This window comes from Elephantulus edwardii, unplaced genomic scaffold, assembly GCF_000299155.1.
Source record: "Elephantulus edwardii isolate Elephantulus edwardi_28Jun2011 unplaced genomic scaffold, EleEdw1.0 scaffold00128, whole genome shotgun sequence".
NCBI classification, from domain to species: Eukaryota; Metazoa; Chordata; class Mammalia; order Macroscelidea; family Macroscelididae; genus Elephantulus; species Elephantulus edwardii.
In genome coordinates, this window is record NW_006399878.1 from 3488471 (window position 1) to 3504654 (window position 16184).

General features: G+C 37.8%; 1 protein-coding gene across 1 annotated transcript; it reads left to right on the forward strand.

The window, feature by feature from the left end:
* Window positions 1-226: 226 nt before the first annotated feature.
* Window positions 227-12672, forward strand: FGF20 (fibroblast growth factor 20). Its single transcript, XM_006893556.1, has 3 exons — window positions 227-512; window positions 9904-10007; window positions 12427-12672. The coding sequence occupies exons 1-3, from the start codon at window positions 227-229 to the stop codon at window positions 12670-12672; spliced, it is 636 nt and encodes a 211-aa protein (XP_006893618.1).
* Window positions 12673-16184: the final 3512 nt, after the last annotated feature.

Here is a 16184-nt window from a genome sequence, read left to right on the forward strand (position 1 = left end):
CTGAGGAGAGAAGATCCCTCCAAGACAGTGGATGCTTCCCTGACATCTCAGTGCCACGTCCATTCAGCGACCACACAGGAGTAATCTGCCTTCAATTTCCTGCATTTGTTTTGCTAGAATTTTTTCATCCGCAGCCCCCTACCCTTTTTTAGCTACTTTTTTTTGGGGTGTGTGTGAGGAGTGCCTCCCCCGCCCCCGATCCTCCTTGCCCCCCGCTGACGTCTCCATGGCTCCCCTGGCCGAGGTTGGCGGCTTCCTGGGAGGCCTAGAGGGCTTGGGCCAGCAGGTGGGCTCGCACTTCCTTCTGCCTCCGGCGGGGGAGCGGCCGCCGTTGCTGGGCGAGCGCAGGGGCGCGGCAGAGCGCGGGGCGCGCGGCGGGCCGGGGGCGGCGGAGCTGGCGCACCTGCACGGCATCCTGCGCCGCCGCCAGCTCTACTGCCGCACCGGCTTCCACCTGCAGATCCTGCCCGACGGCAGCGTGCAGGGCACCCGGCAGGACCACAGCCTCTTCGGTACGTACTGGCATCCCTCACGCCCCGCTCCCTTCCCGCCTCGCCTCCCTCCTCCCCTGCACCGCCTTCCTCTCCGGCGCACCACCTTGGGCCCCCTGGGATCCTCGGGGCGAAACATGACCTGGGGCAGCAGCAGACATGACTTGTCCCACTGGCGTGCTCTGAGGTCTCCTGTGGGTCTGGGGGAGGGAGAAGAAAGGACGTTGCCAACCAAGAAATTCTACCTTATCTACAACGTAAGACATCCATCCAAACCAGATCTAGAACTCACGTTTCCCTCCCTGTCTTACCTCCCAGACGGAGTTTTGTTTTGTTTTTAGACGCTACTATTAGTTTCTCCTCCTGCTTTTCACATTTCCCTTAGTACCATCCACTTGCCAAAAAAAGTCATCACAGGAAATGTTATAGTTTCTGTCTTTCAATGTTCACTAAAGATAATGCAGCTAAACTTGATTCTGCATCCATGGCTTGTGTTTGAGGGCCGCCCTTTCATTGGATGCGAGCGCCTGTGTAGAGAACTGTAAACGTTCACCTTTCCTAGTAACAGATTAACTTTTCTGTGGGTACCGTCGAAACCCTTTGCTTCACCTGGCGGCACTTCTTTGTGGTCCTAGAGTTCTGTTTGGGTGATAAAAGGAGAAAAGGAGGAGGGGAGCAAAGAAAGATTACACTGCTACTGAGCATGCTCAGTCTTTTGGCCAAGCTCCTCTTTAGAAATTGTGAAACCTGAAAACCAAGGTTTTGGTATTGACCATCAGTAGGAGGAAATGGGGAAGTGAAAGGAGATATGGGTGGGAACACACAGGAGCCTCATTACGAGTGTCTCAATCAGTGCCAGGGAATCTAAGGGGTTAAAAGAAATAAAGACGTTTTAAGCCGTTGTCTACTTTAGACACTAAATTGAAAATTTGTAAGGCCTCTGCTATTAATTATTCCTTAACTAGCTGTGTAACAAGCAAGTCCTCACAAATAAGAGTTTTTATTTCTTGTCTGTATGATTAACTTAGGTGAGCACTTGAAATGACTTTTCCTTCTAACTTCCCATTTTCTGAATAACTAGTTATTAGTGTTAACCTACTACCACTGTCAAATGGTTTAGACTGTGAAACTTGTTGCATCATTGGAGACGTGAATTTAAAGATGATTTCTTGTGAGCAGCAATGTGAAGGGGTGCACCCCAGTATTGGTTTTCATTTCCCTTCCATAGCACTCTGGAATTCCTTGGGAATGTCTTCTCTGAATGCCCCTCTCTTATCTTGTCCTTACCCCTCCTTCTTCTGCTTTCATTTCTTTTTTTTTTCCCCAGTTGTAAGACTCATTAAAACTTTGGAGATGTGTAAATCTCAGTTTGATGGGCATTTTAAACTCTAGATGTAGAAATGAGCATGTGGTGGTCATTTGGCAGCACTTAAAGGCTTAGAAAATTAACGTTTATAAACCCATATGTTTGCGGCTTCCACTGACCTCTTCCAAATTCGCATTGACTATGAGTTGAGAATGTCATGACCTAGTGTTCCAGGCTGGGGCCACTTTTGGAAAATGCCTTTAAATTGAGGATAACTGAGATTCTGATTCTAAGGAACTTTGCTGACACCAGGTGGCTCTTTTCAGACATCAGGTCTTGTTTTTGCAAATGGCTATCCTACCCTTGTGGGGATCCTGCAGCTGTCAGAGAATGTAGGCGTAAAAACACATGTGGTAATGCCTATAGGTAGAAAGCTAAGGTTGTCTCCCCACCCTGCTCCCAACACAGCAGCAGTGGAACAACAGTGTAGCATTGGAAATGCTGCTTTAAAGACATTTTATAATCCTGCAGTAATCTCACCAATGACTGAAACGGTTTCTTAAGCTTTGAGTCTTTTTTATAAGACTAATTCTGTGGGAAGGAAGCTCTGGTGGCCTAGTGGTAAGAAATTGCGCTGCAATCCTGAAGGGATGCAGTTTGAATCCAGCAGCTACTCGTGGGAAAAGAAGGACAATCTTTGGTGTGATTAACTGCCTCTGAAAATCTGCTGGGGGTCAGCTATGGGTCAGCTCCGACTTGATGAAATGCCACAGCCATTCTATGGGAAGAGATTAGTGAATACTTGTGGATTTAATAATGTTCTTTCACTTAATATTCAAATTAGTACCTTTAGAAATGAATATTACTCATAAAAATTACTAAACAGTAGCTGGGGTAATGGGAAGAGGTGTATCAGAGTCAGTGAGACTGGCTTAGGATAGGGCAGGGTTCAGAGCTATCATACATCGGGTCTCTATGAGTTAAAGGCTGTTCGATGGCACATAACAAAAACAACAACATCATCAAAATTACCATCTTACTTGCACAAGTTCTTGATAAAATTTGTATAAGCCAAATGCACTGCTGCCAAATTGATTCCAACTTATGGAGCTCTTACATCAGGTTTCTAAGCTTACTAGGGAGCTCTGGTAGCCTAGTGGCAAAAAGCTGCACTGCAATTCCAAAGACATGGAGTTTGAGGACACCAACTGCTCTGTGGGAGAAGAATGGGCAATCTCTTCCCATGTGAGGGTCAGCTCTGGGGAGGTTCTGACTTGACGGTACACAACAACAACAAGGCAGCAAACTCAACTTTTCTTCTACAGAAAGGTTGGTGGATTCCAAGTGTTCACATTTAGGGTAGCTGATGACGTCAGACCCACAAAGGCCTCAGTTCTCCTCAAAATTCTTTTTCATTGCCGTACAGTCAAATTGAACTCATAATTGACTTTCCAGTGAGTTTCCTGGTTTTTAAGGAAGTTCTGGTGGCCTAGTGGTAAGAAAGTGTGTTGCAATCTGAGAGACTTGGTTAGAATTCACCATCTGCTCTGCAGTAGAAAGATGGACATTCTCTTCCTGTGGGATTTACTTTCTCTGGAAAGCCCACCAGAGGTTCTGCTATGTGTGGGTCTGACTCGATGACACACAGCAATAACAACAGTGGATTTTCAGGAGCTGTAAATTGGGAAGGGATTGCACCAGGGTTGTATTCTCTCTATATACCTGTTTAGCTGAGCAAATTACCCGAGAAGCTAAACTTTATGAGGAAAAGTGTGGCATCAGGGTTGGAGGGAGAATGACTCATCAATACCTGTATTATGCAGATGACACAACTGTGCTTGCTAAAAATGAAGAGGACTTGAAGAACTGGTTGCAGAAGATCAAGGAGCCTTTGGTATGGATTGAATCTCAATGTCATGAACACAAAGTTTCTTACCACTGGACTGATAGGCAACATCATAATGGAGAAGAGATTAAAACTGTCAACAGCATCATCTTGCTTGGATCCGCAATTAACACCCTTGGTGTGAGCAGTGAGGAAATGAGGAGACACATTGCACTGTAAAAATATGTAGTTAGGGACCTCTCCAAATTATTGAGGAGAAATAATGCCAGTTTGAGGACTAAGGTGTATCTGATTCAGGCCATAGTCTTTCCAGTTACTTGCTATGCATCTGAGACCTGGACAATGAATAAAGATGACAGAAGAATTGATGCCTTTAAGCTTTGGTGAAGATTACTGAACATCACATGAATAGTCAAGAGAACAAACATATATGTCTTGGAGAAAGTGCAGCTGGAGTGCTTTTTGAAGGCAAGAATGATGATACTTTGGGTATGTTGCTAGCGTGCTGTATTCCTTGGAGAGGGACATGATGCTGGGAAGGGTGGAGGGATGGCGAAAGATAGAAAGACCCTCAACAAGGTAGACTGACATGGTGACTGCCACAAAGGACTCTTGTGTGTCAGGAAGTGTGAGGATGGCACAGGATAGAACAGGGTTCAGATCTTTTGTTCATAAGGTCACTATGAGTTGTACTAGGTTTGACAACAACAAGTGGTGGGTTAAAACATCATGCTTTTGGGTTGATAGTGCAATTCCTTATCCATTAGGCCACAATACCTCCATTAAAATATGCCACTGCTTGACTTAGGCTGATTTTATTTATACTGCTTTAAGTCACAATAAAGATCCCTGATGATGTAATGTTTAAAGCTGCTCCACTGGTAACCCAAAAGTCAGCTGTTCAAATCTAACAGCTCCTTAGGGAAAACATGGCAGTAGTCTACTCTGTAAAGATTTGCAACCTTGAAAATCCTTGGGGGGAAACCCCAAACTCAAAACATAACACCTCCAAACAGTCATAGGTTTCATTACGACTACATCAGTTCCTGAGGCTGTAAGTCACAATCAGAACCGCTGGTAGAGGTGAACCTCTAGAGATGTGCAGTGTTTGGGTTAACATCTCACTATGAACTATTCCTCTAGACCCTTTGACTCAAAATCCTCACTGCCGCTTAGTCTAGGGGACTCAGAGCTGACACTCCAATGAGTTTTTGGAGGCTGTAAATTGCATGAGAGGATATTGCCCATTTTTCTCCTTGGAGCTGCAAGTAGATTTGAACCACCAACCAAGTACTATTGCCTTTGAATTAGAAGTGAAACTACATGCATAGGGTCTCTATGAGTCAGAATCAACTCAGTGGTAGTGGGTTAGAATTTGGGGTGGTAAGTCTTTTTGTGATACACTGCACATCTGAACAAAATATTCACTGTTAGCAAAGGTGAAGTTTTCTTTATTAGACTGTTAGTCTGAAGTAGTGAAAGGTCTCTTTACAATGAACTATACTGCATCCTAGTGGTCTCTGATAGTTTAGCCATCTGCAAGGGAAAAAACAAGTTCATAGAAAAGTATATATATATATATGCTTTCTCTATGCTTGCTTGCTTTTTCTAGTACTTCAATCATTAATTCTGAAATTATGTTGCTATGTTTTCTTTTAAACTTGTTTCTGTGCCATTGAAGTAAGAATTTTGGGAAAACTCAAGAATGACTACTTGAGATATTAAATACATATTTTTAATAATTTTATTCTAATCTCACCATTATTGAATAAACTCCCTCAGAATGCTGTATTTGTAAATCTTCAGACCACATCAATAGGCTATAAACAAAATTATTCCACTGAGGGTAAAATATAATTTCCTATATGAGTTATATTTATAATGAGATTTTTCTGCACAGTAGTATAGTAGTAAGAATTTACCTAATATGTAAACATGGAATCATTACTTTAAAAAAATGTGTAGCCTGAGATCAAACATACTCTTTTAAAGGCTTTCCTTTTATTCTTCCCTATTCTCCATAGATTTGTCTGATGTGGTTGCATTGTGGGTTGACTCACCTGTTTATTATGATTTTTAAGAAGGCTGGCTTTGAAAATGATACCAGAAAGACAAAGTACCTCCAAGTCTTTTTATGGGACACTGGGCATTAGAAAATCTATCTAAAATCTGTGATTACCTCTTAAGGAAAGTTTTTCATGTCTACTCTTTGTAAAGGAATTAGCTTAGTTACCACCTCATTTTATAAATAAGAAAGACTTGTCAAATCACATTTAAGAATCAAATGATTACAAATTACTATGTAGTATACTATTTCAATGAGGAGAAAAAGGATCAGAATTAAACAGTGTGGCTAAAATCTTTAAGAAGAACACAAAAAACACCTCACCTTTTCCCCCATCAGCCCCTATGAGCCATTACAAAATTATTTATGCCTCGTTATATATCAGATTTTAGAGGTTATTGAATAAAAAGTTGAAATTATTGGGGAAGAAGATATGGGGAGCCAAAGAAAGGGAATGGGGGAAATCTCTAGGATAATCACAAAGGTCAATGGTAGAGGGTGTGTGTGAAAGAATAGGAAAGATTGTATGTGGACTCATAGAAAAAGGGGGATAATAGGCATAGATCAGTAATAATTATATAAAATACAATGTATATGAGTGTAAACAAATGAATAAAAACTAAAGTTGAACCCATTGAATCTAACAATTAATAATAATTTAATATTTTTACTTTCTAGAGCTACATAATTTTAACAAAATGATAGCATTATTCTAGGATGAGCATTGAAATATAAGTAGTTTATCAGTTAATTTTCCAAGAAAAATAGAATCTTCTTGGTACTTAGTATAAAATTTGTTTGCAGGGAAATTAAGCTTATATTTTATTGTGCTTAAAAACTATTTCTGTTTTACCTTTTAATCAGTTAAGCAATTCCTGTTTTTTAAAAGTCAAAGGCATCTTAATGTGAATCATACTTATAAAGGAATGAAATTATCTGTCAACCATAATACACTTTTCAATTTGAATATACTGTTTAATATATCCACCCATAATATATATTTTATATCCTGAATAAAATTCCATTAATAAGGATTTTTTTTTCTGTTTCTGTTCTAGGCCTGTGTTTTTGTTTCTATCAGAAACTGCTCATTAATGAGCTTGGTGATTAATATTTGTTTACTTTTCACCTGTATTCTTGCATCATGATGATAGTCTTAGGGAGTTAGGATCTTCTCTGCGGTATCTATCATCTCTCTACCTTAAGTTCAATTAGGGAAGCTCAATAACTGTTTCAAGCCATTTACAAAGTATTTAGTCCTGTATTGTTGCTGTAAGATCCTTGATAACACCAGTGTTCTACATAATCTCCTAGTAGTCTGATAGAACTAATTTGTCTCTCTATGAATCTGTTGCTGCCAAAGAGTGAGTTAGGCTGTGGGCAGAATAGACTCTTCTATGTAATGGCCAGTGTGTGTGTGTGTGTATATATATATACTCTTAAGGAATTCTGAGGCATAGTACATTAAGTGTTATGCTATTAATAAAGAGGTCAGCAGTTCAAATCCACTAGTTTGTCTGTGGGAAGAAGATGAGCAGTATCCTCCCATAAAGATATACACACTTGGAAACCAATGGAGGGTCCCTATGAGTTAGGATTGACTTGTTAGTAGTGGGTTTCATTTTTTGTATCTTGTCAGAAACTCGTAAAACAAATCAAGAAATTACTTAAGAGCAAGAATCATGCTAAACAATGTGAAAATACAAACTTTAGCTACTTTGGGAGTTTAAGATGGGGTGAAGGAAAAACTTAGAAAGTAAGACTTCCACCAATCAGTTTAAAATAGTTCATTATTTGTTTGGTATTTTGATTCCGATAGGAAGCAAAGAGCTACACCCATCTCAGTGATGGTGACTGGCACCACTACTTTGACTGGGTGTTGCTTCCAATGGTTCTGCCACAGTTCTTCTTCCTTTAAGTTTTGAGGAACCTTATGTAGGAGATCAGAATATTGACAGGTCTCTGGAGAAGAACACACGTTAAAGCAGCATATCTACTGCCATTTTTAAAAACAGGATATATCTATCTGTTTCCTTGATCCCATCCTTTCCTAAATCCAAACCAGACTGCTGTCGAGTGGATTCCTGTTTATAGTGACCCTCCGTCTGGTTTCCAAGGCCATAAATCTTTATGAGAAGAGTTTGCCCATCTTTGTCTCTCCAAGAAGCTGAGGGATTCAAAATGCTGACTCAGCGGAGCTTCCTGATGCACACCTTTCCTGATCTTAAACCATGCAGTGTTCCTTTGCTCTGTTTATATAACAACTTCTTGGTCTTGGTATAGATTATGGATGAGTACAACTTCTGGGATTCCCATTCTTCTCACTGTGAGCAATAATTTGTTATGGTCATGCAGTCAAATGCCTTTGCATAGTCAATAGAGCAAAAATACTTTCTGGTATTCTCTGCTTTTAGCTAGGATCCAAATGATGTCAGCAATGCCTCTGGGACTGTGGCCTCTTCTAATACCAGCTTGTACTTCTGGTAGCTCCCTATCAGTGTACTGTTTTAGCTACTTTGGAATGATCGTCAACAATATTTTAATTGAAGGGGAGTTTAGCATTAAGTTTGGTGGAAAACCTATCAACAACCTGTATTCTGTTGTTGATACAAGTTTGCTTGCTGAAAGTGAGGAGAATATGAAACATTCGCTGCAGAAGATCAAGAACTACAGACTTTGAAATGGATTAAATCTCACCATCAAGAAGACACAGGTCCTTGTCACAGTCAACATTATGATAAATGGAGAAAAGATTGAAGCTGTTAATGATTTCATCTTCCTTGTATCAAAAATCAACACTCTTGGTAATAGCGGTCAGGAAATCAAGAGACATATTGCATTAGACAAGCCTGCTGTGAGGGGCATCTTCAAAATACTGAAGAGTCATGATGTCAGTTTGAAGAATAAATATGCCTGATTCAGGTCATGATCTTGTCAATCACCTGCTACACATCAGAGACCTGGACAATGAATAATGATGACATAAGAATTGATGACATTGACTTGTGGTGCTGGAGAAGAGTACTGAACATCCCATGGACTGCCAAAAAACCAAACAGATATGTTATGGAAAGGATGTGGCTGGAGTATTTCTTGGAGGCACGGATGATGAAGCTTGGTCTTTCATATTTTGGACATGTAGCTAGGCAAGGCTATTTTTTTAAAGATATATCATGCTTATAACGATGATCAGTGAAGGAAAGACCCCCAACAAGATAGACTGACATTGTGACTTCAGCAGTGTGCTGAGGAGAATTGCTCAGGAGAAGGCACGTTTCAGGTTGGCTATTCATACGGTTGCTATGAGTTGTATTTGACTCACTAGCACCCAACAACAAGAACAGTGGGAGCTCCACCGATCATAGTATCATGGGCAGCAGATTCAGTTACTAGTCAAAGGCCCTCATTGATAACGGCTTAATGACTTAATAGAAAACTCTTTAGGACAATTTTAATAGTAGAAATGTGTCTCTACTTATGAAGTAAAGAGTCAAATGGAAAGAAGTAGTCAAAAGCATAAGTACTCTTAGCTAAGTCTATGAACGTCTCTGAGCCTCAGTAGAGTGAGAATATCATGCTTCATTTTTTTGTCTTAATGGAATTATCTTTAGGACCAGATAAGGACATATAACTAGAATCTTCTTATTAACTATAAAACACTGATATACCCATATAAGTTATATTCCTTTTGTTGTTAAAAATAATGCTGACATTGATTTTTTTGTGAACAAAATAAATAGCTTTAGCATTATGATAAATTAAGAACACTGCAAACATAATTTTTAATAATAAAAGGTTCTGTCTGTTGTATGCTTGGTATGTGTCAGTCATCACCACTCTCCTGTAGAGATGCATTTCTCCCATTTTTAAAAATATGAGTACTTTCAAGTTCAAAGAAGAGAATGTCTCACCTAGTCAGCTTAGTTAGTGAGTTAGTAGACTGAATATTAAATGTAGGTCAATGTAGTTTAAGATTTCACACTTTCAAATTATGTCATGATGAATATTTTTTGCTTTCTTTTCCATCTGTAAGAGGGATCATAATAGTTAAAAAAATTGCATATCACTTCTTAGTTTTGAGAGACCTTCTTTATGCATTGTTGTATTTTTCACTTTTGGATATGCTACTACTATTTGGAAGAGTTTTATTAGTCATGTTCACTAATAAATGCAATGTTTTGTCTTTTAAATTCAGGTATCCTGGAATTTATCAGTGTGGCCGTGGGACTGGTCAGTATTAGAGGTGTGGACAGTGGTCTTTACCTTGGAATGAATGACAAAGGAGAACTCTATGGCTCAGTATGTGTCTTTTATTTTTTTAAAAAAATGATTATTTTACAAAATAAATTTAAAATGCCTATCAATAGTGCATGTTACAAAAAGGATAGTGCATGTTAGAAGAATTATATAAAGTATAATTAAATGTCCATGTTTCTGGGCAATAGTAGTATATTAATCCACTTTACTTTCATTAACTTCAAACCATTATTGATACTGCTTTTAGCCTCCTATTTTTCACTAATTTAATGTATTTTTACTGGTGTTACATCTCATTTCCAAATATATATATATAAATTTACTTATTGACTTTCTTATACAATCTAGACATGAGTAAACCTTTATAATATTGTACCCAATAACATAAAATGACAACAGTACAAGTCCATCATATCTTGACAACTATAGTAGCTACAGGTAGTTGACAATGGATAATTTTTAACTTGCCACTGAGGATAATGACATATCTATAAGTCTACTATGAATATTTTAGGTATATGATTTAGTATAAAATTTTCAGATTAGTACTTTATCAGTGTAAGAAACATACTTTTTGAAGGACATAGCAACAATAACAGAAAAATTTTAGAGTAACAATTCAGCTCAAGTCACTGCTATCAAATCTGAATCAACTTGTTGCTGACCCTCTGTCAGGTTTCCAAGGCTCTAAGTTGCCTGGGTGGGAGCACTGGTGGCTTAGGGGTAAGAAATTGGACTGCCAACCTAAATGCTTGCTATTTGAATCCACTGGCTGGTGCACAGGAGAAATATGGGTCGTATCCTCTCATGTGATTTACTACCTTTAAAAACCCACGGGAGAGTCAGCTACAGGTCACTTCTGACTCAACAGTACATAGCAATATGTTGACTGGGAGGAAATTGCCCATATTTTCCCCAAGGAGCTGCTAGTACATTCTGACCTCTTAGACCCTTGAGTTAGCATAGCTCTATTTCTACTGACTATACCACAAGCACTCCCTAGAGATTAACAGGATGCTATAAAACTCAAGTTTTTTCTCTTCCACTATTAAAATTCTTTCTTTTTCATGGCTAGCTATATAATTTTAAGAAAATCTATAAGGTATAAGTGTGTGTCATTATCCTATTAATCCTCTTATATAAAATTTTTCCCATTGTCAAAGTCTTCATAATTGTTTTAATAGAAAAAATTTACTTTCTATGATTTAGTAGAGGGTACTGTCTGGTTTCTTACTTTTAAAAAACAAAATCTCAATAAAGACTAAGAGAAAGTTAGACTCTCAATATACATCAAGAAACATTTATTATAAAATTGTAGTACGTAGATTACCAACAAGGAGCCCTGGTGGTTCAGTGGTTAAAAACTGTTGCTACCTGGAAGATAATTGTTTGAATCCACCAGCTTCTCTAGAGGAGAAGATGTGACAAGCTGCTTCTATAAAGGTTCCCCACACATTCCATTGCCATTGAGGTAATTTTGACTCATCATAAGCCTATAAGACAGTAGAATTGCACCATAGATTTTCCAAAGCTGTAGTCTTTATGGAAGCGAATTGTCACATCTTTCTCCTGAGGAGAGACTGGTGTGTTTGAACTTCTAAACTTTCAGTTGAGTGCTTTAACTACTGTGCCATTTTGGCTTTCTTCAGAAAGATTACAGTCTTTGTAGTCTAGTTCTACTCTCTCCCATAGGGGTACTATGGATCAGAATTAACATAACAGCAACAAATGAGAGACAGAATAATATTTGTTCTTTGTAAAGTCAAATCTCTCTTTCAAACTGTTAGATGAGAAGAAAAAGAAATAAAGCTGTGTTTAATAATCATAAGTATATTTACAATGAAAGAGAACCACTTACAGTCTTCCTTGTTCAAACATGTTGAAACAAAAACAAAACAAAATTATCATCTGTTTCTTAGGATAATATTTAATCCATTTGGAAAAGACAAATTGTCAAATTTGTGCCACATACACTTTAAAAAGAGCAGGGTAATTCTGGAGAATGTATCATCAAACCATAAATTTATAAATGAAAGATATATAATATGAAGTGATGTTGTTGGATTAGAAATTTAGATTTTAGCAAGATCTTGAAATGCTCCAAGGTAATTCTAGAGATTGACATGTAGAACTTTGACATCTATTGACATGAGAAGATAATTTATAGACTTTTGATAAAGGCAGTAGGAGCAAGATTATACAGATTATGGGAAAGATCCACATGCACATTGTTGTGTAGCTGATATTAAAATTGAGACTCGCCATGTGACACTTAAGCTCTGTAAGGAATTCCAGGTAACATAAACTAAAACAAAACAAAACAAATGAAATGTACTATTAATACTTCTTTAAAAGGATATTATTATAGGCAAAGACATTAAAATATAGTTTAGACTACTCTAAGGAAATTGTCTTGAAAGCATTTTTTAATGATAATATTCCGGTTTGGTTTTTTTTTTAGGAAAAACTGACTTCTGAATGCATCTTTAGGGAGCAATTTGAAGAGAACTGGTATAATACCTATTCATCCAACATATATAAACACGGAGACACTGGTCGCAGGTATTTTGTGGCACTTAACAAAGATGGAACTCCAAGAGATGGTGCCAGGTCAAAAAGACACCAGAAATTTACTCATTTCCTTCCTAGACCAGTGGATCCAGAAAGAGTGCCAGAACTGTACAAGGACCTACTGATATACAGCTGAAGAATGATAGTATCTTTACAAGCAAACCAAACTACAATCATTCTTTTTTTACCACAATTTTCAATGCAAAAGTCTAGGAAGACATCTAGAATGTTATGGAGTCTATTTTCCACTGAGAGACTGAATTTGGAATGAATAATGAGTCAAATTACCACTAAGAGTTTGGCTGCCACAGCCAACCCCACCACCCTCTTGAAGTAGAACAAGATCACTCTTCATATACAGATGAGATTCTCTTCGATATTTTGGCTCAGTCTTTATCTGATGATCGAAGCTTAAAGTTTCTTTATCTATGGATGATGGAAATACCACCTAGTTTGCTGCTGGTGCCTCACCTCTCTGGACTATGTTTACTTTAAGGAGTTACATTAAATATAGATACTTCATGTTGAAGAGAGTTTATGTTCCATGAATTCTGAAGACCCATAAGACTTTCACAAGTTATGGCATTAGATGTTAAAAAGTGGAGTGAAACTTGGACCATAAAACATGTCACATCAAGACAGGACTTTTTTTTTTTTTGAGGATGGACCTATTTATACATTTTCAATTTGCAAATATTTATTATATATATATATTTATTTATTAAAGAGTTTATTTTTTACTGGTATATAAAAATAATACACGGGGGGGAAAATGCTTTATTGCATGACTCCTTTGTTCTTGTGTCTTGGGCTGTAAGATGACATCATTATTGCAACACATTAAGCATAGAATAATGTCTTCAATTTCTTTAAAAATAGAATGTAGATGATATTTTTTATGCACAATCAATTGCCTTCTAAATGTAACATTGGTTCCTTTTGACCTGGAAAAATGCTTTATCAATTTGTACTGAATTTAGCACACATTCAAAATGGAATTAAACATTTTTTATTTTATATTTTGGTTTTATTAGTTTTCAGATAAAAATTATTTCACTTATATAACATGTTTTAAATTCACAAATCTAAGAGCCCTAGGGGAAAATTCACTTTGGTATTTAGGAAAGGTCTTAGGTGGAAAATTACAAATAGAGTTTTTAACCAATTTGTAGCCAACTTGTCTACTTTTTTCCTTCATTAAGTGTAACAAAGGTAATTTCTTTCACCTGCTACAATTATAAAAAGAATTCATCTTTGTGGAACCACCATTAACAATGTTAAGATCTCATCTTCCAAGTTCCTTGATTATTCTCTTTTAAATATTTTATTGTGTTGTAGGTGAAAGATTCTACAGCAAATTTGGCTTCCATTTGACATTTTTTTTTAAAAAAGAATTGTCCAGTGACAATAATAAAATGTCATTATTCTCTTCAATTAAGTTCTGACTATTAGTCAAATATATTCATTCTTATAGGAGCATGTGTTTAGAACCGTCTTAGCTACATTTGCTACAGAATTTGCTACAGAAATTTCCACACAAGTAGAGGTTTAAAACCATTCATTATATCACATGTCTGTCAGGAAGAAGTTCAGGAAGACTTGTCGGTGTTTCTCATTGCATCAAGGTGATTCTCATAGTTACCCTGTAGGATGAATATAGTAGAACTTCACCATAAGATGGTCAAGGTATACTCTTCACAGATGCAGATTGCTGCACTCTCCTGTGAAGTGGCTAGTGGGTTCAAACCAACAACCTTTTGATTAGCAGTAGTAAGCTTTACTACTGCTTCCACAAGGCTTTTTCGAGTTCTGAGTAAGGTCTCCCAAATCAAATTACAGGTTGGGTTAGATTCATATCTACAAGTTTGGAGGGAGAATCTGTTAAGAATTTTCAGGTTTTTGGAGCAATTAATTTTTGTAGCTCTTTGTATCTGAAGTTTCAACTTCCCTGCTGCTTATTACCAAAGGGCTGCTCTTTACTATTAAAGGTTACCCATGTTATTTTAATTTTATTTTAATACTTTGAGTATCTCTGTCTTTCTCTTCTGCTGCTAACCAGAGAAATCTTTACTTTTAATGTATACATGTGATTAATTTGTTGAATGCAACTGATTATATTAACTTTAATTATAGGGTCAACTGATTAGTAACCATAATTACATCTAAAAATCCTTTGTGGCTATAATTATCATTTTCTCATCATTTACAGTCTTAGGATGTCAAGGCAGAAAACCTGGGAGAGCCGTTGTAGAATTAAGCCTATTACAGTAGGGCCAAAAGCTGACTAACAAACTCTGTATTCCTTCAAGAAAGTTCAACTTTTGGTGCACTTTTTGTAGGTCTCATTGATACCTTCAAAGATGTTAATGTTTTAGCAGTTACTCCTTGGATTTTTTTGTAATCTCTTTAACCATAGAGTATACATGTAGTTGTGCTGCCAAGCCAAAAACATGGGGTTTGAATCCACCAACTGCTTTCTGGAAGAAAAAGGGGCATCTCCACCTATGTGATTACTGTCTCTGAAAGCCTCCTGGGAGTTCAGCTATGCGTTGGTTCCAATTTGATGGTACCTAACAACATATGAAACATTTTCTTTTAAACAAAGCTTGCTCAGATAGTTTGCTCTCTGGACAACCACTAGTTATTCTTACCTTGGAAGCCGTCTTGACTTGTTAGTGTTATGTGCCATTCAGGTAATTGTGACTCATAGCAAGCAGCCCTATGAACAATAGCTCTGAACCCTGCCCTATCCTGAGCCAATGTCCTGTTCTGACACACATGACTCCATTGACACAGTCACTGTGTAAATTCATTTAATCCAAGGTCTCACACTCTTGTGCTGATTCTCTACCCTTCTAAGCATGATGTCCTTGTCCAAGGACTGGTCCCTCCTATCAACATGCCTACAGTATGTGAGAAAAAGTTTCAAAAATCCTTGCATTTAAGGAGCAGCCTGGTTTCACCTTCTCCAGGACAGATGTGTTTATTCTCTTGGCAGTTCAACGATGGTTCAATATTCTTCTCTAGCCTACAATTCAAAAGCTTAGATTCCACTTCTGTCATCTTTATGTATTGTCCAGCTCTCTAATGTAAAACAAGGAATTGAGATGACTATGGCCTGTATCAGGTGGGCCTTAGTTTGTAGACCGATATTGTTGCTCTTCAGCACTCTAAACAGTTATCTGACAGCAGGCTTTCCTAAAGCAACTCATCTTTTGATTTCCTGACTGCTGGTGCCAATAATTGTGGATCTGAGCAAGATGAAATTGTTAACAACCTCAATCTCTTCTCCATTAACATGATACTGCCAATTGGTCTGGTGGTGGCCAATTGGTCTTTGTTTTCTTGGTGTTAAGTCACAATCCATATTGAAGAACACCGTCTTTACTATAGTACCAGTTTATTAAAATACTTTCTTAAAATCCTCATTATCATTGGGTCAAAATTAGCTCATAGCTGACTTTCCATGGGGGTTCAGAAGCTCTTAATCACATGAGAAGAGTGACAGTAGACCTGAACCACCAGAGGCTTTGCCTTTGGGTTATCAGGGCAACTCCCTATGGACTACACCACAGGAGTTCCCTCTAAGTTGGGAAGTAAGATTTCAAATCATTATCCAACAGAACTACTTTTCAAACTTATGACCAA

Excerpts from the sequence above, each read along its gene's own strand:
- FGF20 (XM_006893556.1), top strand. The coding sequence starts at position 227 with ATGGCTCCCCTGGCCGAGGTTGGCGGCTTCCTGGGAGGCCTAGAGGGC. Across the intron at positions 513-9,903 it reads GCAGGACCACAGCCTCTTCG|GTATCCTGGAATTTATCAGT; the intron begins GTACGTACTGGC and ends TTTTAAATTCAG. Across the intron at positions 10,008-12,426 it reads AAGGAGAACTCTATGGCTCA|GAAAAACTGACTTCTGAATG; the intron begins GTATGTGTCTTT and ends TTTTTTTTTTAG.